The sequence below is a fragment of the Panthera onca genome, chromosome A1 (assembly GCF_046562875.1).
Source record: "Panthera onca isolate mPanOnc1 chromosome A1, mPanOnc1 haplotype 2, whole genome shotgun sequence".
Classification (NCBI taxonomy): Eukaryota; Metazoa; Chordata; class Mammalia; order Carnivora; family Felidae; genus Panthera; species Panthera onca.
Window position 1 is genome coordinate 63107388 of NC_138339.1, and position 24215 is coordinate 63131602.

The 24215-nt window shown below is 49.9% G+C and overlaps 1 protein-coding gene and 1 long non-coding RNA gene across 4 annotated transcripts in view; one reads left to right on the plus strand and one right to left on the minus strand.

Moving 5' to 3' along the window:
• Nucleotides 1-4771, minus strand: part of STC2 (stanniocalcin 2) — a 15324-nt gene extending 10553 nt beyond the window's left edge. Inside the window, exons 1-2 of the mRNA XM_060635053.3 lie at nt 3017-4771; nt 789-931 (exon numbers count right to left, since the gene is read on the minus strand). Of these exons, the coding sequence (XP_060491036.1) occupies nt 789-931; nt 3017-3167 (294 nt within the window). The 5' untranslated portion in view covers nt 3168-4771. The remainder of the gene's footprint in view (nt 1-788; nt 932-3016) is intronic.
• LOC132681022 (uncharacterized) overlaps nt 1492-24215 on the plus strand; it is a 253481-nt gene continuing 230757 nt past the window's right edge. For all 3 annotated transcript variants that reach the window (XR_013555625.2, XR_013555626.2, XR_013555631.2), the window contains exon 1: nt 1492-2448. This is a non-coding gene — a long non-coding RNA (uncharacterized LOC132681022). The remainder of the gene's footprint in view (nt 2449-24215) is intronic.

A 24215-nucleotide genomic window follows, 5' to 3' on the forward strand; every position in this document is an offset into this window, starting at 1 on the left:
GCCCAAGGCCATCTGCCACCTGAAATGTATTTGGATTGTCAGCACTGGGACCATAAGATGGCTTGTTGGGTTCTTGCCCTACCCTGAGCAGCAATTAGGCTTTGTTTTCTACCCTGGGGATTCTGGGGTAGCTGGATTGCATTAGGCCTTATTAGAGGACTCTGTAGACTAGAGCTCATTCAGGGTTTTCAGGTTAGGAGAGGAGGGTCTGCTCCTTAGGAAGAATAAGTCTGTTATTCTGGAGGCCCCAAATTATCCATGTTGCCTGCTCACACACCCATTGGAGATGATGAGTTTCTACAAAGTTCGTGTCCCGTTTATTCTTTCTGAGAAGGTGAGAACAAGTCTTGGAATGTATAATTGGAGTCGCTGCCCTTCCCTCCCCGAACCTACTGTTTCTAATGTGATGGGCCTTGCAGACCGAGTTCTGGGTGGCCAGACATAGTGTGTCCCCTTACAAGATGTTTATTATTTGTTGTGACTTTTGTGCTCTCTGTTAAGAATACTTAGATGATTGTTCAACTTGCTCTCCGTCCCGCTCTGCCTGTGTAGACACAGCTTAAGAGTGGAGAAGGGTTTCGCCACCCCCCCTGACAGTTCAGGAGAGAAGAGTCCCATGAGTGGACTGGGGAGAGACTGGCATCCTGCTGTGCACCAAGAATGTCTCTTGCAAACGTTAAAACACACCACGAAGATCAGCCATGGAAATCTGTTCACAAGTCCTTCCAATGAACATTTCAATCATGTGATGCCAACCTAAAACATTTTGTGCTCTATGTGGTTTTTACCTGGGCATCAAATTTTCCAGCGTTGTGCAGAAAAGTCATGCAAATCCCATGTAAGCCTCGAATCTCACAAGAGTTGTTCTCGAAACATTCAAACACACCACACCCCACATCGCCAGCGTTGACCAAACAGTGCTGGATTTCCGCTAAAATGAGAATTACATACAAATGTATACAAAATTCTCAGCCGTGCTGGGGAATGCAGAGAGGTCGGCTGAAAGAAAAGTTAGTAATGACTAAAAGAAAATTTAAGAAGATAAAGTTAGAAATGACTATTTTGGGATCTAAAAAGCCAGGGCAAGAAAATTTCATCATTTAATCTACTTATGGAAATGTCACTACTTGTAAATACTGTATCTGTAAAAAATTAGCCAAACCTACGTTACAAAAATCACAATCAGAAGTTAGGTCTGAGCACTCCACTTTTCATCCTTTCCATCTTCTTAAAGTATTTGTGGAAATACTTAGTTTGAAAGCAGAAGATATTTCAGCTTCCTAAACCCACACACAAAAATAAGATTTTAAATGATTAGCTTGCTCTCTTCCTTCTGTACTTCATCAATGAAATACCCTTCTCTACTTGGAACTTGAAGCTGCTGCTGTTAAATCACAGCCATTTCCTTCCTGACCCCCAAATGCCAGCGTCCAAAGAGCAGTTTCAATTCAGCTTTATGATTCAACACCTAAAAATCAAAACAAAATTCCTATTAAGGCAGCGCCTCCAAACCATCAGCATTAAAAATACCAGGCTAGGGAAGCTGCGGTCGCGAGAAGGCTCAGGAATCGAGTCAGATGGGGGCTAGCCTGCAGAAACGCAAACGTCGCAGTTAGAGGCTCCTTTTAAATAGAGATCCGGTGTGAGATATCACTTAATCGCCTAGAATTCCCGCGACCGGGGAGTTTGCCGCCCTCCTTCGCAGAACGTGGCCCTAATTCATCTCTCCAAAAGGAGAGACTGAGGGAGTTAACTGTCAGGCTGCCGCACGTAAAAGCCTCTCTTCCGTCCCTCCCCCCTACCCAATTCACTGATTTAAGCCAACCACAAAATTACATCAGAAAAGTATATTTTGGAAGAAGGGCGGGGTCGGAGTAGATAATCCGCATTCAGATTAAATCTACCGAGAGAATGAGGGGCGTGTATTTGTTGAGGTCACCAACTACCGAGAATCACGTTCAGTTCTCAGGGAAAGCACCGGAGAGGGGGAAGGGTGGGCGCGGGTCCTAGGGTGAACCCCGCGCCGGCGGGGGGTGCGGGCGCTCGCGCGTGGAGGTGGGAGACTCCCGGATGATCCCACGCGCGGCCCCGGCGCGCCGGGCAGGAGCGCGCGGGGCTGCGATTCACTCGCTGCGGGCGTCCCTAATGGGCACTCGTGCATTCTTGCTCGTGCGGTGAGCGCACGCACGCTGTAGCTGGGTTTCAGGCCCCCACATAAAGGTGGGGGGAGGGGGGTGCGCCGAGCGAAGTTGCTGCAGGCAGATTTTCTTTCTCTCTCAGGAGCTGGGAAAAGGGCCAGCCCCGTGTCCTGCACGCCTGGCTCTGCTCGGCAGCATGCGGGTGAGCTGAGAGCCGGTTGAGCAGCGGCGGCGCACAGTTCGGGCCGTGTCACCATTTCTTCGCCTGCTGACCTGCCCTGGAGCGGGAGAAGGCGGCAGCACCTCAGAGGTACGCTTTGAGCCACCTCCCCTCACCCCTCCCCGGAAAGCATTGCCCCCAAGGGGAAAGTTCGCAATGTAATCGGTCTGGCCTACAAAGTTCTCGGGTGTCGGGCATCTTTTGAGGAGGTGGGGGGTGGGGAGTGGTCCCGTCGTGGCCAGCCGGCTCGGAAGAGTTCCCCGGGTGCGGGGCGCAGGCCGGCTCCGGGGACCCTCGGTGCCTCCCGAGGGGCGGCCCGGATGGAACAGGGAGCTCTCGCCGGAACGGAGACTCTGGGGCCGGCAGTGGCCTGGTCAGATGCTGCCTCTTTTACCCTCGACCCCGGGGAGGACAGCAACAAGTCCTGCCCCAGCCATTTCATCACCCTGCCAGCACGTGCGGATTCCCGGCGCGCGGAGCCGGGCGCGGACCGAGTCTCGCCTCGCCTCGCGCTTTCCTTTGCATGTCCCGCGCCACCCCAAGAGTTTGCGCTGCCCTAGGTGGGCGCTCACTAACCAGCAAAGCGCCCGGGGTGCGCTGCGTGGGTGCGCGGTGTTGTCTCCCCGCAGCTTTCCGCCTCGGGGGCGCTCGCACTTACCTGTGTTCTGCAGGGACAGGCGGCCTTTCTGCTGGGAGCCCCTGTCTTGGGGACCCTCCGGCGGGTTGGTGGCGTCGGTCCCCCGCGCCGGGTCGAAGGTGGCCAATACCAAAGCCAGGGTCACGAACTGGCCCAGCCGCTCGGCACACATGGTTCTTGGTATAAACCTCCCTCCCGGAGACCTGGATTCTTTGTGCTCCCCTCCGCCTCTTCCTCCTCCTTGGCCGCTTCCCCTCCTCCTCCCACCCTTCCTCCTTGCTCGCCTTTTCCCTCCTCCTCGCGGCCGCGGCTCGGATAGAGGTTACCCAGCGCCCTCCCGTAGCTCTCTGGAGAGCATGTGACCAGGCCGTTAGCGGCGCCGCGAGTGCCCGGCAATGGCAGGGATGGTGCCTCAAATATCCCTGGAAGCTCTGGTGTCACTTGAATGAAGGAGTCGAGCAGGTGTTGTCCCAGCGGCTGGACCAATCCGAGACCCCGGCCCGTTTGACAACACGGCTGGGAGGCGGGGCCTGCGCCCAACTACTACAGGAGGAAGCGGAGCGCCGCTGGGAGCGCCCGACAAAGTTGCCGACCTGGCGGCGGCCACGCGTTTGCGTGCGTGTACGAGTGTGAGCGCGGCCGAAGATGCGTGCGCGTGTGCTGATGCTCCAGAGCTATGGCCGAAGGCACTTAAAAAAAAATAAAAGTGAATCCCAGCTCCGATTGTAGCTAAAGAAGGGCGGGAGGCGACGATCTGCGCTGGGACAGCGTTCCCTGGCTCGCATCACACCCGCAGAGTGCTGGGAAAGTTTCCTTTCTGTCGTTTGGAATTGAGTGAGCTTCCCAACCCCGAGCCTTGACAGATTGGGAGTCTCCTGGGCACAGTGACGCTGGGGGCAAACTGAGCACATATGGGAATTCCTGTCTTTGTGACGCTTTGCATTAAGAAAAAACAAAACAAAACAAAAAAAAAAAAACCAAAAAAAAACCAGCACCACAACTCTCAAACTCAGATAGGAGCAGAAGCACTAGATACAGGACTTGGCCTGAGCAGCTGGCCCATCTTCCCCCCTTCTTTTTGCTCTGATTTGGTGGGCCGTGCAACACCTAGGGTGCCAGTTCCTCGCCCCTCCCCCAATCCAGACGGATTCCGGGCCGGGCTGCAGGGATCCAGGTGACCGACTGGACTTGCATCATTTCCAGGCGGGTGGCTGTGAGGCCCAGGCAGCCCTGAGTCAGCCCTCCGCGGAGCATCGCTTGCCCTGGAGGTCGGAGCTTGAAAGGCAACTTTACGCGTCTCCAAACACACTCTTCCATTTTCCCAAAGCGCTACTCGCCGCCCTGGTCCGGGTTCCTTTTACTCTCCAATCATCGATGTAAATGGTTAAAACAAAAACAAAACCCCAAAACCAAACCCGGGGAAATTCTCTCCATCTCTTCTTTCTTGTTGGAGCTTCCTCCGCAAGCGCGGCCGGGGCTTCATCGCCCCGGCTGCTTTCTCCCCCGGCCCGCGGAAGCTGGGAGAAAGTTGGGCGCCGCTCGGAGCGCCTCTTCCCCCGCTCTGTGTGTACGTGTGCACGCTCACGTCTCCCCGGCGCCGGGGCCGGGGACAGGAACTGCTCTGGGCACCGTCAGTCCGACGGCGCAGCTCCGGGGGCTCGCGCGGCTGGGGGAGGGCGGGGACCCGAGCGCCGCGGCCGTGCGCCCCGCCGCACGCACTCACCCGGGTTGGCCCGCCCTCGCCCCTCCCCCGCCGTCCCCACCCGCCTCCCGGAGAACAGGTGAGCTCGGGTACCAGCTCCCACCCCTCACCCCCACCCCGCTGCCCGCCCGCGCCCTCTGCGGTAATGCGCCGGGGAGGTTTCATCACCCACCGCCCGCGGCGACGCGGCCCAGGGTCTCCGCGGCGGGACGCACTGCGCGCCTCGTTGGGGCCGCCATGTGACACGGTTGGGGGAGGGGGTGCGGAGACGCGGGGGCCAGGTCGTCTCGCGGCCGCCGTAGGGCCTCCCGAGCTTCCTTCCAGGGTCCCGCCTGCACTAGGGCGTAGGGAATGCGGAGGCGGGAGGCCTGGGTGGCAGTCGCTGGCCGCAGCTGTCCGACGCGTCGAGCGGCCCTGAGTCTGGAGTCTGAGAGGAGGGGGTGGGGAGGGCGCCTTCCGAGTGGGCAGTCCACCATCCCCGCCTGACTTTCAGAGCCCCAATAAGTGGTCACTTTGAAGGTTTGAGTCTGCAGCCGTGACAAGAAACCGAGCACTTATGCCCATGATTCCAATAGCAATTACTTTGTGCAGCCTCAGATCTTTTGTGGAAGGAGGTGGGGTCCAAGTGCATTAAAATGGGTGGTTCGCATTTCCCACCCTGCTTTTGTTTGCATAGTTAACTTAGCTTCCTTTATTAATTTATGAAAAACATTCTCCTGGAGATTCTTAAAAGACAGAACATAACAGACAGTGTCATTCCGGCCTCTTCAGGAACTCCAGCAGCCCCCGAATTTCCTGGGTAGGCTTTCCTTCCATGAAGCCTCTTTTGTAGGTGAGAACATGAGCAGTGTTGGCATTTAAAAAGGCATCTGGTCTCTTGGTGCTTTGAGCAACAGAAACAGAAGAGGTCCAGGGGGCAGGAGCAAGCCCACCTTTGCTGGATGCAGACACTGTGAGTCTACTTGATAGAAGGCTCCCAGGGCACCTGGAACAGTAGGGAGGCAGATGGCACGTCTCCAGGCTCCTGCCTCCCCACTGCCTTTGGCTAGGCACTGCCTTGTGCCCCAGGGCCCTGGGGCTGCCCTCAGGGGACCTGCATAATTTAAGTAATCATCTTGAGGTTATTTGCTCCACTTTCACAGGGGACATTCCTGTCTCCCACCTGAGCCAACTGCCTCCTTAGAACTAAGTGAAAAGTAGCAGTTAGATTTTCAGGTGTTGCAAGGACAGGTACTCATTCTTAAACGTTTCATCGCCAGGCCACTTGGCTAGGGCCAAACATCCAGAGGAGAATGCCCATCCCATTCAGTCTCATCGGAGCTGAGAAAATTCTGCGGAACCAGTAGGCAGTTTGCTGGAACAACTACCAAGGGCCTGTGGCCTGGGGTGAAAGCTGGGAGGGGAGACCAGCCTGGTGACCTTGTTGTGACCACCCCTGCCTTCATTTTTTTTAGCTCTAGAACTCTGGCCTAGTTTGGCAGATTGTGGCTGATGAGAGTGGGGGTGGGGAGGGGACAGTAATGATTTTATTATTATAAAGCTAACATGAATTGAGAACAGACACGGCACCACACACTGAGTTTGTGGCTTTGGTGTCTCTCTAGACCTGAGTCCACCCTACGTGGGAACTGGGACTTGGGAGGAGCAAGGACAGACTGGCTGGTGGTGTCCCAAGCTTCCGCGGAGAGTCTGGCTGTCTGGGCCCTCCTCAGTTTAAGACCCGACCAGCAGTGGGGGCAGTGAGGCAGCCTGCCCGGTGACATCCCAGGCCTCCTGTGGTTGATGCCCAGGATCCATGTTTTCCTCTCTGATTCACCAGTTAAATTCAGTTAAACAGTTAGTAGGTTTTTTTGGGGGGGGGGGGGTGGGGGGAGGATATTTGGTTAGACTTTGAAAGGTGGGAGAGGATACTGACAAGTAGAGGTAAGGAAAAAAGAGAGGGCATCACAGGAGGGAGGACCAGTGGGAGTCAGTGAATGGAGGAGCCACTGTGGGATTTGCATCAGGAATAGGGGTTCTCAGTTCAGAGTTAAAGTAGGAGACAAAACTGGCGAGGGCATCTGGGACCCTGTTGTTAAGGCCTTGGGACAAATCTGTGCTCACCGTGTGGAAGATCTTGTTCTGTCATTGTGATGGCATTTAAGGATGAGACTCCAGCATGCTCTTAGACTAGCTTCCCCTTTGGAATTAGGAAGCGGAGGGGTCCAGTGCTGACGTGGTGAAGGGGGAGGTGGGAGAGAGGAATGGGAAGTAATTAGTTGGAATCTTGTTGTGGGTTTTGAGGCCTGCAGGACAGAGGTGTTCTTTCAGGGGCAAGCAGGCGGGGCCGTGGAGGGTGGGAACACTTGTTCGGTGATGAGGCAGTGATGTGTAGGTTGGTACACGCTGTCTAGTCCAGGCTTTCTGCGAGTTCCAGAGCCTGAGTGGAAAACGTGGCTTCCACGTGGAGAGCTCCTCCTACTGCACACCCCGCCCCCTTGGGGCTGCCTGTCTGGGCTGATGGCACCACCTTCTGGTCGGAGAGGGAACTGTCTGACCACATAGTGGACTCTTCCTGACTCCAGGGCCTGGGGCACTAATATTGGGTCCCCTGCCCTCTTCTCAATTTCCTTGACAGATCAACTAATACCTATTTTGGCAATCTCCTCATAAAAACTGCTTGAGTCTCATCAAGGAAATCTCTTTCAAACTTTTTGCTTTTCCTTCTGCATCCTTTGCTATCTTGCTACCCAATCTACCCTCTTCCTGGCTTCTTTGAGTCATGCCTATATGAAGGAAAATGTGGGCAGACAAAATAACAGACCGCTGCTATCAGCTTCCAAAATTCTTGCAAGCAGAAGTCTCTCCATAGAAAGTCTCCATCTTTCCTCTTGTCTTCTTTCCTTGAAGTGGTTGTTATGTTAAATAGAATTCGGGATAAAGGAGAATACGTCTTCAATATTTGGGTTTGTTTACTACTATTCCCACAAAATTGCTCTCTACTAATTTTTACTGGAAAAGCACAGAGCTTCAACAACGTTATGAATTAAGACTTTTGTGGGGCTGGTTAGGAAACCTCACCATCATTTATCATGTTATTTATTGAAGGAAAATATATCCTGAGTTCCCAAAACAACCAACTCTCAAAGTTTTGGAACATACTACTTTTGTGAATTGGACATTTCCTCTGGTCCTAGATTAACAGTCTAGTGTATTCATGAACTGATTGGAAACAAAAAAGATAAAAAAGAATTTTTAAAAACCCCACAAGAATAGGAATGTTGTCTCCCTCACCATAAATTCATTTACTGGAAAGAATATAAAGCAGTAAACATCGGGTGTCTGATTGTGGTTGGAGTTTTCTTGGTGCTTTGAAGGCTGAATAGTCTTCCAGAAGTCCTCTCTGTTTTCCTTGGGTCATCATTTTTGTTTCCTCATTGCGTGCCAAGATGAAGTCCAGGGGAAAATGTCCTGGGCGGGGGGGCTGAGTGGTCTCCATGGGGAGTGCGGAGGAACCCAGGGGTGAGCATCTATGGTGTTGAAGCACTGTGGAACTTTCTTGGCTGAGTTTCAACTTTGGTCTGAGAACTGATGGATTTCAAGTGGGTGAAGAAAGAGTCTTTTGGCGGGGCAGTTTTCCAGTGGGCCAGATTGAGAAAGTCTTCATGAAGCAACCAAATCTATAAATGTGATTTTAATGGTCGGTATACAGTCAGGGTCCATTGGACCCAGTTTTGGTTTCTGAGTTGTTTTTTTTTTTTTTTTTTTCCTTAGCAGTACTAACGGTCTGTAAAGGTTGATGTTTCGTGACTTTTGTTCTTTTTAAAGAAATCTTCCAAAGATCAAAGAGGACATTTACTTTTTAACAAAAACAGAATAAAGTTCGTTCTCTCTTGAATTTACCATATGGGGCCATTGGAACCATTTATAAATCTAAGATACTTCATGGGATCTTAGTGATCTTCTTCTTTTAAAAAATTTTTTTTAACATTTATTTTTGAGAGAGATAGAGAGAGAGAGAGAGAGAGCGAGCATGAGCAGGGGAGGAGGAGAGAGAGAGGGAGACACAGAATCCAAAGTAGGCTCCAGGTTCTGTGCTGAGCTGTCAGCACGGAGCCCAATGCGGGGCTCGAACTCACGAACTGTGAGACCATGACCTGAGTCGAAGTTGGATGCTCAACCGACTGAGCCACCCGGGCTCCCCATGATCTTCTTTTTCTTACATCTTGAAACATTTTCCATTTTATTATCCTAGGAATTATCTCATCATTACCCATCAATTATTGCTAATTGTTTGATGCTAAAAACACTAAAATAATAAGCAAGTGGAAGAATGATGGAATCACCACCTAGCAGGATGAAGCAGTAGTGATATAAACCATCACTACTGCGTTGCCTTTCTATTTTTTGTTTGTTTGTTTTGTCCTTTTTTTTTTTTTTTTTTTTTTTTTTTTTTTACATTTCTTAGAGTATTACACCATCTTTCAAGAAGGTATAGAAGGAGACGGAGGACACCATCTTTGTCCCTTTCATTGCATCCAGTTGAGAATTCAGAAGTTTTCATTTCCTGCACAGAATTGTAAAGAGAAGAAAATTGACAAAGGAAAATGTTTTATTGTAGTTGGACACAGCAGACGAGACAGCAGTGCTGTTGACTTTAATGATAACAGTAAAATTGCTTGTCTAAGCAAGATCTCAGACTCTGAGCCTTACAAGATAATAATCTGGATGCATTTTTGTCAGACTTCTGAATCAATGAATAAACAATATCTTTCTGGGGACAAAGAGAAACTATGATATTCTCCTGCAGTTAGTCATTCCTCAGGAATGATTTCATCACCCGATATTTTGCAACAAGAACCTGGACCATCCTGTTTTGCTGAACGGACGGGGGCCAATATTCTTTTACCTCGTGTGGTGTTTGGTTACCAGAACGTCCCTGATACAGTTCGCAGGGGACAAATGATGAAGTCAGATGTGTTTACAAGGGCAATCAAAAGGAAATAGATGGTACAGAAATGGGGGGGGGGAGTTATGGGTCTAGTTCTTGCTGGTGTTTATACATTTAAAAATAAAAACCCTTTGCAAGTGGGGGGAACAGAAGATGCTCATCTGCTCTTTAAGAAACTGCTCTTTAAGAAACTGATGAGGTTTCAAAAGTAACTGATTTTATCAAGTGCCGGTGCCAGAAGTACCAGAAATAATGGTAAGCTGGAACTTCTGGGAGATTTACTTGGAATCCGTATTGATAAGATAGATTTGTGCCAGGTTGCTGCATGACGGCTGAGGAATAGTTAGTTCATGTAGATGACGTGGCGCAGTTTGGGTTTATATACCTTCGAAGTCAGGAAAAAGAGAACGGAAGTTTGCTACATTTAAACCGTTATATTTTGTAATGAAGTTCTAAACACTATTTCTTTATTATTACTTCTATAAATTGCTCATGAAAATAAAAAGGCCCCCATTCGCCCCTGCTGGCAAATGGCGCTGACCATTTTTTTCACCGAGGCAAAATATTAAAACAAAAGATCAAGTAAACCCCCTTAGGCAAGCGGGAGTCCGTGGAGCAGTATCCAACCACTTCTGTTTCCCCCATCCCACCTTCCTACACGTGCTCACCACTAGGGATTGATGATTGTTTGAAAGCAAGCGGTTTGAATGAATGAGAGACACTGTCGTATAACCTCTCAGTGTATTCCCCCCTTTAGCGGAACTTTGTGCTTCTCAAAGTTCCATGGGGATAAGAATTAACTGCACGGGACACACAACACGGATACTGTATTTTAGTGTATGATATTATGGTATGCAGGACCTTTAAGATTAATTTTGACCCCTCACGGTTTTCACTTTGTTTGGAAACTTTAGAGCCTGACTGTCTTGGTCCTCTGGGGCTGCTGTAGCAGAACCATCAGCTGGGTGGCTTGCAAACCGACATTTATTTCTCGTAGTTCTGGAGCCTGAGATCAGGTGTCAGGGTGGTTGGGCTCCCGGCGATGGCCTGCTTCCTGGTGATGTCTTCACGTGGCTCTCTCGGAGTGTGCGTTGCGGGGGGTGGGTGGGCAGGGAACGGGAGAGCATGAACAGACGGGTTGTAAGCTGGATGGTTTGGTGTGGCTGGGCAGGATGGTGTGTGAGGAGGAGAGAACTCATAGGTGCGCACTGACCAGTGTTGGACCCTGAGGGCCTGGTGTGTCCGGTCCATCAGCAAGTAAGAAAAAACCCAATGCAAAAGTTTTAAACAATAGAGGCAAGCACGTTACCCCGTATTTCAAGAAGTCCTGGGGGTGTGGGGCTAGTGTGGGCCCAGCAGATGGATTGGAGGTGAAGACCTCGGAGGAAGGAACACATTGAGAAATCAGGTGGCAGATTAAAGGCGGAAAAGGAACAGGTGATTTTGAGAAGCTTATGGGGGACCAACTGGCAAGATAACCAGCTTGCGCGCGTGAGGAGTAAGTGGGGAAAGTGATGGCAGTCTAGGCCTCTCTTTTAACGTTCTCTTCTGCACCTGCCCTGCACCGTTCTCTTCTGCCCTGTCCCTCCCCACATCGTCCCCTCCATCTCAACCAGTGGTGTCAACGCATTTCTGGTTGCCCCAGCAACCCCCGCCCCCCGCCCCGATTCATCTTTGATATGAAAATGAGTCATTTTCTCCTCCCTTCATGCTTCCACATGGAATTTATCACGGATTTATTTCCGATTGCAAAATACACATGATTCTGTTCACCTCCCTCCATTGCCACCATCCGGGTCGTCTCCGTCTTGTATAGTGTGGGATTGACCAGCTGGTCTTCTGCTTCTCCTTCTGCTCACCAGAACTCTCTCCAAATTCTCTGCACTGTAGCCAGATTGAAGAAAAACCAAACCAACCAACAAAAATAAACCCCAAACCAAATCGTACCACTCAGTTGCTTAACTCTGAAGGCCTCCGTAGAATCAGTTTCACACTCCTGACCGTGGACGGGGCGGCCCTGTAAAATCTGGCCCTGCTGGTTTCGAAGACCTCAGGGGAACCACTCTCACCCTCACTCATTCCCTTCCAGCACTTTCTTTCTATACCGCAAATAGGCCAACCTCTTCCTTGCTTTAGGGCCTTAATGCAGGCTGTTCCCATAAACCAAGGCCTTTGCTCAGTTATTACCTTGTTTATTTATTTAAATTGTCTGCTGTGTCTTACTGCTGCTCCCACCCAAAATGAATTATAAGTTCCTTGAAGGAGGGGATGCAGCATGCCATGTTCAGTGTTCAGTCCTTAGCACCTACTACAGTCCCTGACTCACAGCAGATTTAGTGTGTCTGGTGTGTGTGTGTGTGTGTGCCTGCGTGCGTGCGTGTGTGTGTATGTGGTTATCGGATGACAAAATGCCTCCTAGTTCATGAGAAGAACTAGTACTTAGGGAGGGGAAGCCCAGATTGGTGGAGAGGGGTGAACTGAAGGGTTAGCAGGCATCCTTCCCACTCTTGTGGCATTTCATCGTTCACCCAAGGCCCTGATCGCATACTGCTTTGTGCTGGAATTATTTGTAGGTTGAAAGTGCTTTCCGACGTATTACTCCTCTAAAACTTCTCTATAACCTTGGGAAGGGTAGAATTATTATTCTCATTTTACTGGTGAAAACCTCAAGCTCAGAGATTCTTGCCCAAGGCACACACAGCTGGAAGGGTCCAAGTCCAGATTTGGACATGAGTATTCAAATTCCCAGATCTTTGTATTTTATTATTGTTCTGGAAGTCATAACCCACTTCTCCATCCCTACCAATGAACAGTCAGGGTTATGGATCATATTGCATAACGCTTTCATTTTGATGCTTATCAAAGTGAGTTTAGCTAGCTTGATGGTCAAAGGAATTCAGTACCCTTGTATGTGTATATAATACATATATATATATATATATATATATATATATATATATATATATATTTATTTATTCTCTAAGATCTTAAAACCTTGAAAAAGTCAGAACTAGGAAGAGAGACAAGTAAAAGAAAACTAAAAGAAGGAGCTCAGAGGAAATCAATGGAAAGGAACAAAGGTAAGATTATAATCTAAAAGGAAGCCAAAGAATATTTTCAGAATCTTCTTGTTTTTTGGGCAAGGTTACAAACAAAAGAAATGGGTAACAAGATAAATTAGGCACATAGAACTACAGGAGGAGGGCTGGTAATTGAGAAAAAAGGGAGAAAACAGCCCCCCAGGGGAAAGCAGAGGAAAAGAGAGGCTGGCCAGAGGGGGGTACTCCGTGAGCACAGCGTGAGTACGCCATCGTCACCTGTGTGATGTTCACTGTAGGCCTGGCATGTGCTTGGTGTTGAGGAGAGACAGAAAAGAGGAAGGTGTGGGGCCCTTGATGTTGGCTGATGGTGGAAATGAAGTAGAGTAAGGAGAATTAACCTGTGGAATGTGCAGGTGGGGGATACTGTCTGGGTGGGTGAGGAGGGCTTTGGACCAAGATGCCATGAGGTTCCGATCTCAGCCTTGAAAGCGATTAGCTGTGTGACCGAGGCCAGGTGACTTAGCCTCTCTGAGCTTCGGTCTGTTCAACATGAGCCCGTGGTTAATACTATGTACTTCATAGGGTTGTTGTAGAAGCTGTGACGTTCAGTTGCTCTGGGCACCCTCAGATCCTCAGAAGGCAGGAAACAGAGTTGGTGAGCTTCCCTCTCCTCCCTTGGTTCAAGGGGCTCCATCTGGATGGCGAGATTGGGGTGGGTTTCCTCTGGGGGCAGCTGTGTGGGTCGTAATTGGGTACGTTTTTATTTGCAGGTTACTGTGTGCAGTAACTTATCACATTTGCTTGTTAAAAATGCCTTAATGGACTGCTATAGTGGAAGGAGAAAAATCTTTCATTCGTATGTGTATGTCATTCAAATGGTATTTTTAAAGATTTATTTTTGTGTGTTCACGATGTTCTTGAATAATGTTTCCATAAGTACGGTCAAAGATAAAACTTGCACGGTGCGCAAAATCTGGTCATGCATATTTTAGAGTGTGACCGTCTTTTGGCCAGCCTTGGGCTCCATTTGCTGACTTCTTCACTGGCCGTGTTTCCTTAGGAGGGCTTGCTTAAACTGGCTCGCTGACCGGGAAACTTCTTGAACACAGGCTAAGCTAATGGTGGTGCCCTCCGCCAGGGTCACCCCATTCCCCTTTACCGCCAACAGCTTGGCTCTCTGTCCGAGCCAGTGGAGGCCAGGCTCTTGTGTCTGACATTTATTCAATAGATACCTGATGAGCACCTTGGACGTGCCAGGTGCTGTCTGGGCTTTGTGGGTGAATAAGATGGGCAAGTTCGCTGGCCTCATGCAGCAAAGAAAATAATGAGAAGATACAGTTTCTGAGGGCCTCTTTCAGTGAGGGTGGCTCGGGATAACCTGCCTGAACCTGCCATCGCATCTTGAATGGCACAGAAAACTTAAATGACATGAAAAACCGCCACGTGAAGGTCGGGAGAGGCTGCTTCCAGGCAGAAGCAGGTAAGTACAAAGGCCCTGAGGTTGGTATTCAGTTTGGCTAGTTCAGTGAACTTAAAAGACGTTGGTGTGGCTGGAACCTAGTGAGTGATGTCCGGAGACTGGCAAGAGAGGAGTAGTTCAGGGCCAGTGGCCAGAGCGAAGGGTGTGGCCGTCTTACATAGTCTGGGCTGCTATGACCAGATACCACAGACTGAGGGGCTTAAACGACAGACATGTGTTTCTCACAGCTCTGGAGACTGGCGGTCTGAGCTCAGGGTGCCAGTGTGGTTGGGCTCCAGCAAGAGCACAGTTCTTGGCTTGCCGATGGCCATCTTCTTCTGTGTCCTCACATGGTGGAGAGAGAATGAGAGAATGAGAGAACGAGCTCTCTGGTGTCTCTTCTTATAAGGGCATCAGTCCCGTCATGAGGGTCCCACCCCCCTTGACCTCATGTAACCCCTCATTACCTCCACGTGCCATCCCAGGGCACCTAAAAGGCTCCCAAAGGTGTCGGCTCTCCGGAGTCAGAGGAAAACGCAGCAGTTGTGAATGCCTGCCTCTGTTCCCACTCAGTGCTGTCCCGGTCTCCGGATTCCTAGGTCAGCTTCTGACCTGGAAGGAAGACACATCTCCCCAACCACCGCAGACCCAGCATGAGGACTGCAGAGAATCGGTGGAAGCTGGCTGGAGAGTGAACGTCGGTCAGGCCTGACCGGACAGAGGTCCTTCGCTCCGCCCGCCAGGAGCCTCGCCGTGCAGGCTCAGGGCAGCCCGAGAGATGGCTCGCTGCCGTCTATGCTTTTCTCACGCTTTCAGAAGCAAAGTCCTCTGGTGGCCTTCTCTGCCACAAGGAGGGCACCAGCGTCCCGACGTGACTTCTTGGGACCCAGATGATGAGGTTGCTGTGGAAGAAACTGTTGAGGGCTCTTCTGCTCCAAAGTGGATCTCCATACCTCTGAGCCCCAGCCGGTCCCGGTTCCCTTTTCTTGTGCCCCCCACTTCTCTGTGTCTGCTTCCCTCCTCTACACACTGTTTCACTTCATTCTTCTTCTTTTTAATGTTTTTTAATTTACTTTTGAGAGAGAGAGAGAGAAAGAGAGAGAGGGAGACTGAGTGCAAGCAGGCGAGGCGCAGAGAGAGAGGGAGACACAGAATGCAAAGCAGGCTCCAGGCTCCAAGCTGTCAGCACAGAGTCCGACGCGGGGCTCGAACTCCCAGACCGCGAGATCATGACCTGAGCCGAAGTCGGAAGCTTAGCCAACTGAGCCACCCAGGCGCCCCTGTTTCGCTTCATTCTTCAGCAGTTTCTGTAAACGAAGACGTGTTCTTTCCAAGTGAACGATAAGCTTCCTGAAGTGGGGTTGCTTCTGTGTGATGCTCCCAGTCCTGGACACAGCAGAAGCTCTTGGCAAATATTTGTCCATTGAATCAAATTGGCTTGTGATTCTGACCCATCCTCGATTAGCCAAGGACCGAGGTGGGTCTATGGGACGGGCCTGTATTTAGACAATTTACGTCAGGATCACCAATCGTCAGTCATTTGCTCGTCACCTTTGTGGTTTTCACCATACGTGCATTCCACCATGCAATTACTTCCTTTCTCCCTTTTTTTTTTAATTGGCTCATGTTTTTCACTTACAGAATTAATTTCAGCAGGAAACTTGATAGCATGACTGTGCATGAAAACCACTATCCCTTCCCATAAATACAAGGTAATTGTAAAAAGAAATCCAAGTCTCTGAAATAGAAGGCATGCGTCTCTTGCCCCATGAAGCAATCCTCTCTCAAGCGGTCCAGTGATATGCACATCATGCTTCGGGGAATTCCGATTTATGGGACAGGGGACAATGCATTTGGGAATGTGGCGGCCATCCCTAGACATACCTCTGGATCTTGGGCACCTTCCTGTCCCGTGCACTGTGGGCGTTGACAGCCAGGGACTGCCACTCCTCATGGATTGCGTGAGGAGGCAGCTAGGGAGACCAGTGAGAAGTACCTGGGCACTCTTCCCCTGTCTGTGGACGCCCCCTGCTCCTTGACCCTCCGCCCTGCTTCAGGCTTCTCCTGGGACTAGGACTCTGGTCTTCTTCCCCCATTAGCTGCTAGTCCTGAGAACAGCTGTGAAGGAGGAGGGAGGGAGGGGGAGGGGAGGAGAGAGGAAGAGAAAAGGAGGGAGGGGAGGGGAAGGGGAGGGGGAAAAGGCAAAGTCGGGGCAGTGGCTCAGGAGGAGAGAGCAGGATGAGGGGCTAGAAAATGAGGGGAGGGACTGAGAGGTGTATCTTGCAGAAGGCAAATGGTTTTGGCATTGAACCAGGAGACAGTGTAGGGTATATTTGTCTATGCGCTGGACAAGCACAAAAGCAACACTCTGATTCTTACACTGCGACGTGTAACCCTCTGCAGGAGGAAAGAGTTTAAAAGTAAAAGGCGAGGCACCAGCGTGGACGTAGTATGATTACTATTCAGGTGACAGCTTTCATTCTCTCTGTGTTGGGTGTTGGGACGTGGCTTAGTTACTGGTTTGGATTTCAGCAGGTGAAGAGATCAAGTGACACGGCAGGCAGGTCGGCAGGTCGTCCACAAGTCTTCACGTTCCAAGTCTGTTGTGTCCTGGCTCATTGTCATGCAGAGACCCCGAGGCGGCGGGGACCTTAGTGGGAAGCATCTCCCCAGAGCCCCTTGGCTGGCCCCTCCCTACGTGTCCGACATCCCCAGAATCTGAGCCTAAGTCTGGTGGGGCACCTTCCCAGCAGGTGACCCCCTCCCTGGCTTCTCAGGGCAGCGTCAGCTTGTGCAGGCTGCTAATGCATAAAAGCTGCAGGCCCTGCCCTCTGAACCCTGGGCTTCGGGCTCCTGTGCAGACATCATCCTGGGACAAGTCTTGGCAAGGATGTTGGGAACCAGTGTGCCTTGTTGAGGACCTGGAAAGAGGCATTGCAAGCTCCTGGAGAGTCCCCCCTTCTTCCACCTCTAGATCAGTCAGCTTGCTCACGTGGTTGACCCAGGCTGGTTTGCTTCCAGATGTGCAAACCAGCCACCGTATATAGTCTTGCGGCCTGCATTTGAGTCCATATCTCCTTGCTTTATGGTTTCAGATAAGTCATTTCCCCTGTCATACATACGTTGGCTACCTAGTTTGATTCCCAGCTTTGCCCCTTGCTGGCTGTGTGACTTTGGGCAAGTTGTTAACCTCTCTGTTCCTCTACATCTGTCTGTAAAATGGTGATACTTAGCATACCCATCTCTTGGGGTCGTGATGACTTAGAGACTTGATGTATGTTAGTCGGGTCTGGTGGGCAGTAAGCACTATGTAGAAGTGTGAGCTTTTGACATCATCTGGGGGTGCTGTCTCCACTGCCCATGCACACTAGGCAGGTGTGGGAAGTGTTTGCCGATGCCTGCCTGCTGATGCTGTGGCCACACCAATGTTCCATTCTCGATTTGAGCTGGGGCCACCGATATCCTGATGCGTGTGTATCATCTAATTTGCACCTGCCCCTCCCCTCCTTCAACCTCCTTCAGGCCACAAGGCTGTGTCCCCCCACCCCCAGTCCTCTTGCCCTCCCCTACATCGTATACCCTTTCTCCCAGTTTTCTCTTCATCATCCCTGTTCCTTATCCCTCGTTTTCGGTAACACCTCCTACCCCTTCCTACGAGGTGTCCAGGTATTAACTGGACCCCAGCAGGGCCGGATCCTCTGGAGAGACTCCTCTAGGCTGTGCCTCTGCCTCAGCCCCTTCCTTGACTGTATCTCCTCGTGCCCTTGGCCGCAGACTTTTCTCTCATGCTTCCCGTCCGGGGCCAGCTCATTTGTAGTCCAGGGTCACCATGATGCTTCTCCGTGTTTCAGGCTTTCTCTGAGGACATCCTGCTCCTCACCCCTGCCCTCGCCTCTCCACTTCCCTGTGTGGCCTGGCTGGCATGTGTTGGTGGCCCGCCTGACATTCCAGTTCTGTCCCCTTGGTTTCTTGTGCTCGTTGGAGCTGCTCTTAGAGGCTCCCCCTCTGGCCTTTTTTCTTTTCAGTCTCTTCCTCGGAGATGCCACCAGTTACCACGGCTTTGGTGGTTTTCTGCTCTGCATGTGGCTGCATGTCATCCGTGGTCTGCGTCCATGTACCCTCAAAATGTGGTGACCCAGACTCCTCGTTCTGCCTTCCATGCCGGCCCCTCCTGATTTCGCCCCTGCTGCCTGACGCGCCCTGGCCCAACCTGCCTCCTCCCTGCCCTTGCCAGCCACACTTCTCAGTGTCTCCAGGCCACCCCCAGGCTCCAGCCAGTTCATGCTATTGCTTATATCATGGGAAACCTTTTACCAACTCCAGGGGCCAGGGCGCAGGCCCAGGACCTCTTAGCAGAGCGTCAAAAGTCCTGCCTGTGCTGACTCCCAGAGGGCACGCCTGCCATGTGGCCCCGGGGTTCAGCTCACTGTCATCAGCGCTCTGTCATGCTATTCTCCCCTAGGCCAGCCTGCCTCCCGCCGCTCATCCTGCCCTTCCTTGCTCCTTATCCCATGCCTCCTGTCAGGTTAGTTTTATGTATCCACTTGGCTAGATGATAGCACCCAGTTGCTTAATCATATGCTCATCTTAGTGTTGCTGCGAATAGTATCTGGTTAACATTTGTGCTCGGTGGCCATTAAGTGAAGAATATTACCCTTGACGTCCTGGGTGGGCCCCATCCAGTCACCTGAAGGCTGTAAGAGCAAAACTGAGGTCTTGTAGAGAAAGAATTCTGCCTTGAGCCTGGGGCATTGACTCCTGTGTGTTTCCCAGCCTGCCGGCCCCTCCTGGGCTCAGGTTTGCCAGCTCCCCACGATCACGAGAGCAGTTCCCCCCAAGAAATGAGTCTCTGTGTATATACACACATGTGGCATGTGCATATATAACCAGTCCCCGGTTCTCTGCAGTGTTGCTTTCCATGGATTCAGTTACCTGTGGCCCACTGTAGTCTGGGAGCAGATGACCCTCCTTCTGAGGTGTCAGTCTAGTGTGATGCTGTGTCACAGCCCCTGTGCCATTCATCCATGTCCTCTTCCCATGCAGGCGTTGTGTCATCTGGTATCTTCACAAGAAGTGAAGTATGGTACAGGCCTCCTGGGGGGCTCAGTCGGTCGCTCGGGTCATGATCTTACAGTTCATGGGTTCAAGCCCCGCGTCGGGCTCTGTGCTGACAGCTCGGAGCCTGGAGCCTGCTTCGGATTCCGTGTCTCCCTCTCTCTGCCTCTCTCCCACTCATGCTCTGTCTCTCTCTCTCTCTGTCAAAAATAAATCAACGTTAAAAAACATTAAAAAAAAAGAAGTGAAGTATAGTACAATATTTTGAGAGAGATAGAGTCCACATTTACATAAATTTGTTGTAGTATATTATAATTGTTGTTTTATTATTGTTAAGTATATATTTAAATGTTTATTTTAGTTAAAGAAATTTTTTTTAACGTTTATTTATTTTTGAGACAGAGACAGAGTATGAATGGGGGAGGGTCAGAGAGAGAGGGAGACACAGAATCCGAAATAGGCTCCAGGCTCTGAGTGGTCAGCACAGAGCCCGATGCGGGGCTCGAACCCACAGACTGCGAGATCATGACCTGAGCCGAAGTCGGACGCTTAACCGACAGAGCCATCCAGGCGCCCCACGTTTATTTTAGTTTTGAGAGAGTGTGAGCAGGGGAGAGGTAGAGAGAGAGGGAGACAGAGAATGCAAAGCAGGCTCCGTGCTGATAGCACAGAGACTAATGGGGGGCTTGAACTCGTGAACTGTGAAATCATGACCTGAGCTGAAATGAAATCAGGAGTCGGATGCTGAACCGACTGAGCCACCCAGGCACCCCTGTTCTGTTTTACTGTTAATCTCTTACTGTCTCCAATTTATAATTCAACATTTTCCATAGGTATGTATGTATAAGAAAAACAGTATGTATAGAGTTGGGTACCACCACCAACAGTTTCAAACATCCCCTGGGGGGGGGTCTTAGAATTTAACTCCTGTAGATAAGAGAGAACTACTGTATATTCATTTATTTGTACGTGTTACTGGCTCTGTTACTCTGGAGATCCCTAACTGATATACGTCCTCTGGCATGGCCCAAACCTTGCTTTCTGGAATCCTGCTCTGAGTATCCAGTCTCCAGGAGCTGTGTCCTCCCGCCTGTCTCTAGTGGGCAGGATTATCGGGATGCCTCCTTGACCTGGCTCATACTGTGCCTGGTGGGGTTACGTAGCTTTCAGGTGCTGCACCCATTTCATACTCCTCTAGAGCTTTCCTCAGCTCCCAGGGAAACTGGACACATAGTAGGTGGTCACCAGACATTTGCTGGCTGAATGCATGTGGTGGGGACAGGGTGGTAAGTTGGGGATGGTGGTAACCGTAAGCTGATTATAAATACTTCCCTGGATTTGCAGGGGGAGGATTGAGAGTGTCTAGCCCCAGGTCATACTTCAAAGAATTGGCTTATTCTTCTCGTGTTTGAGGCCTAAGGCTCTAAAATATACCTTAACTACATTTCTTTCCCCTTGTTCTCCCTTTTCCTGCCTCCCTGCCCGACATAGTTTCCAGAATATAAAATACAAGTTCAGACATGACAGAGGAGACTAGAACACGAAATTCCGAAGCTTTCAGGTGGTTATTTGGTTGGTAGACACAGCTCAATTCTTGTTGTGCTTGGTAGAACTCTGTCTTGCTCACGGTCGAATATTCTGGGATTTGCCTCTTAAGTGGCCATCCCTTGGGTATCTTCAAGTAATTCCAAGTGGAAAACCACACAAGTGCCCGTGGAAATGTAGACAGCTGAGTCGACTGCAGAACAGTGGCATCCCTGGGACCTGGAGGCCAGCCTCTACCATGCAGGCTGACCCCTTCCGTGTCCCTGGCGATGCCTCACCACATGACCTGGCAGCCACGGTGAACATTCACTCAAGAAGTTCCTGCCTTGAGCTAGGGAGCTTTTTAGTTTTAACAAAAGCCAAGGCCTTCCTGGAATCTTCTTTTAAAGTCCCAGTACATAACCCTGCTTTACCTCTACTGGGACTTTTTGGAATTGACAACGCTTTCTCTTTTAACCAAAAACACCACTCTTCTTGGTGGGCGAGGCGGAGTTAATGAGCACAAGGAGGGCATTGCAAACGAGTTTTGAAATGGCAAAAAATTCCTTTTATTTTGTCGTTTTTATGGAAAGGTCAAATCGTTGAAAAAAAAAATGTCCTCGATGAGTTATACTTAGGGTTTACAAAAAAGCACACTTTGTTGATAAAATATGAACTGTTTGAAAGATTTATAAGAGTCTAAAATCCTGCATAGCCCTTCAGAATTTGAAGCAGCAGGAAACCACTGTGATATTTTTAAAACAAGTATTTATAAAAGTAATTGGGTACTCTTGATGTGGAATGAGGAGGAAAAAAAAAACTGCTAAAGAAGCTATATTGGACTTGACATAAAAGCAAGGTATGTAATTTGGGAGCAGAATGAAGGGTGAGGAACGTGTACACACAGTACCTGCGGGCCTCTCTTGTTCAGAAGAGGGGGAGGCCGGCACAGAACACTGCCGCCCCCCAGCGCGGGGAGAGAGGGCCCTTCTGCAGGGCCCGCGGGCCATGCCCAAGTACTGCAGCTCATTTCTGAAACCCCAGTTCAAGACTCCGAGGCCCTCTAAAACTGATTACATGCAAACGGGACAGAAAACACATGTTTCTGAGAACATTTTGGTTAAAATTAAAAATGTGGCAGAGACAGTGCCAATAACTTACTCGAGAATATCTGAACCAGATGCTGCTAGCCCGTAATTCCGAGTAATTTGCCAAAATTATGTATTTACTTTAATCCCAGAGATGAAGCTTCACTATGCATGGTTTTCGTTATTTGTGACGCAAAAAAAAAAAAAAAAAAAAAAAAAAAAAAAAATCTGAGGTGACTTCGGCAAATACTGGGAAGAGAATGAGAAATGAACAGGGCTGTGTATTAACTACCGTTTGAACCTGCATGGAAGTTAAGCCAGAGGCTGCCAGAAATAGATCCTCAAAAAGCATAACATCCTAGGAGGTTAGGCAAACATTTTTGAGTAAGTAATTTATAAAATGACAAGCTTGCATTAAGACGGTGTTTCTACTGGTGACGGTTCCTGAGAGGCTCCCACTCCTGGGCATATCATCTTGTTTATGTCATGCCCAACATCTGGATGCGAATGGAAAAAATACTGGTTAGCTGTCTGGATTCCTGTTCTCTATGAAGTCGAATAATCGAATGATGGGGCTGGGAGGACATTGGATAGCAGTTTTTTGTTCCTATATAGATATTTAGCATCTAAGTGAACAGGAGCCGTTTAGGGTAGTGGGTAAGCATGCAGACTTTGAAGCCAGGGTACCTTAAGTTCTGTGTGCTTAGACTTCTCATCTGGAAAATGGTCATAATAATGGTATTTACCTTGTAGAGTCTTCGCGAGAGTTAAATGAGTTAATAGAAGTATGATGCCTGAACACAGCAATTGTCCTCAATAAATGTGACTCACCTTCACTTTTCCTAGTATTTGAGCCCTAGGGGAGGGTGGTCCCTGCATTTATGCCTTTTTTCCTTTTGACAAATAAGTAGTGTTACTTGGAAGGGGAGAGGTTGTGTGTGTGTGTGTGTGTGTGTGTGTGTGTGTGTGTGTATGGTAAAATACACAAAACTACCATTTTCACTATTTTTTAAGTGCATAGTTCAGGGTCATCAAGTACATTCACACTGTTGTGCAATCATCATCACATCTACAGAAGAGAATTTTTTTTTTTTTTTTTAAATTATAAGAATCCTCTCGAATCCATGGCTGGCTGTCCGTACCTCAGTTTGGCCCTTGTCCTCTCTCTCCGGAACTATTACAATGGCTTAGTGGTGGGCTTCCTGCTCTTCTGCAATCCATATATGGCTCGAGAGCAGCCTTTCTAAAATGCAGATCTGATCTCTGTTAGCCTTTTAGGGTCTTTCGGCAGCCCCTGCCCCCTGTATCATTCCTATAGGGTAAACGCTGGCCTCACTAGCATGGCATTTTCGGCATTTAAAACTTCATGCCTGATGGCCCGGTGCTTGGCATACAGGCTCCGAGAAGTGTTTGGGGGCCTCTGGGTATGTGCTGCCGGAGAGATAAGGGATTCAGGGATCGTGCCCATTTTATAGATGAGAGGTGGTGTCATCTTCAGCCTGGGGTGGTGCCCCACTTATGACTGGGGGCTTTTTGGAGTCTGTCTTGCTGTGTACAATTTGAAGGGTACTGGGATCCAGCCAGCATTGCCTGCTTCCAAACTCCTGCTTGGGGTTGGTCCTTGCATGTGAGATGGTGCTACCAGTGGGTCGGGCCTAAGGAGATGTGGGTTCTAGTCCTGCCCCTGCCCCTCATTTGTGGTGGGACCTGACCCCCCCACCCCTCATCTCTTAACTGAGGAGGTTAGGCCTTGTTGGTCTCTGGGGGAGTGGATGAGGCCTTGGAGGGCGAGGGGTGCTTCCTCAGAAGAGTGGGGAGACCTGGTTAGAGGGAGAAGGAAGGCCCTCCATATTTCCCACTTTGCTTGGCAAGCTGGCACCTGCTCGTATTCAGGAAATGGGCAGCCCAGGGCCTGGTCCCGTGCAGAGGCCAGTTAGGGAGCTGCGGAGTGAGGGGATGATCTTGTACCTCAGTGACACTTTTGATGGTCACACACTTGTGAGCAGCCCTCCTCTTTGGCTCTAATAATTGATTTCCCCAACGCTGTCCCCCTCTGTACTAGCGATTGTGCCATGCATTAGCTATCTTCTGGCCTGTTCTTAGTCTCTAGTTTACCTTGGGGAATTGACACCTTTCTTCCGGATGCTTCAAAAAGAAACTGGATGCTCAGTAGGGCTGCATTCCTGCTACTTGCTCTCTGTTTCTTACGCGTGCCCCCATTATTCTGGAAACGATCCCAGGGATCTCTGGCTTTACAGACAGGACAGGGGTCTCCCTGGAAGGGTGTGATTTCAGATTCCTCCAATCTGTGGAGAGCCTTCTCTTTAGGGTGCCTCTCCTTCTGACCTGTTTCTCACTCCCATTTTCACTCACAGTAAGCTGCCCCTGGGGAAAGCTTTGCTTATTGTCTTGAGTTGAGAA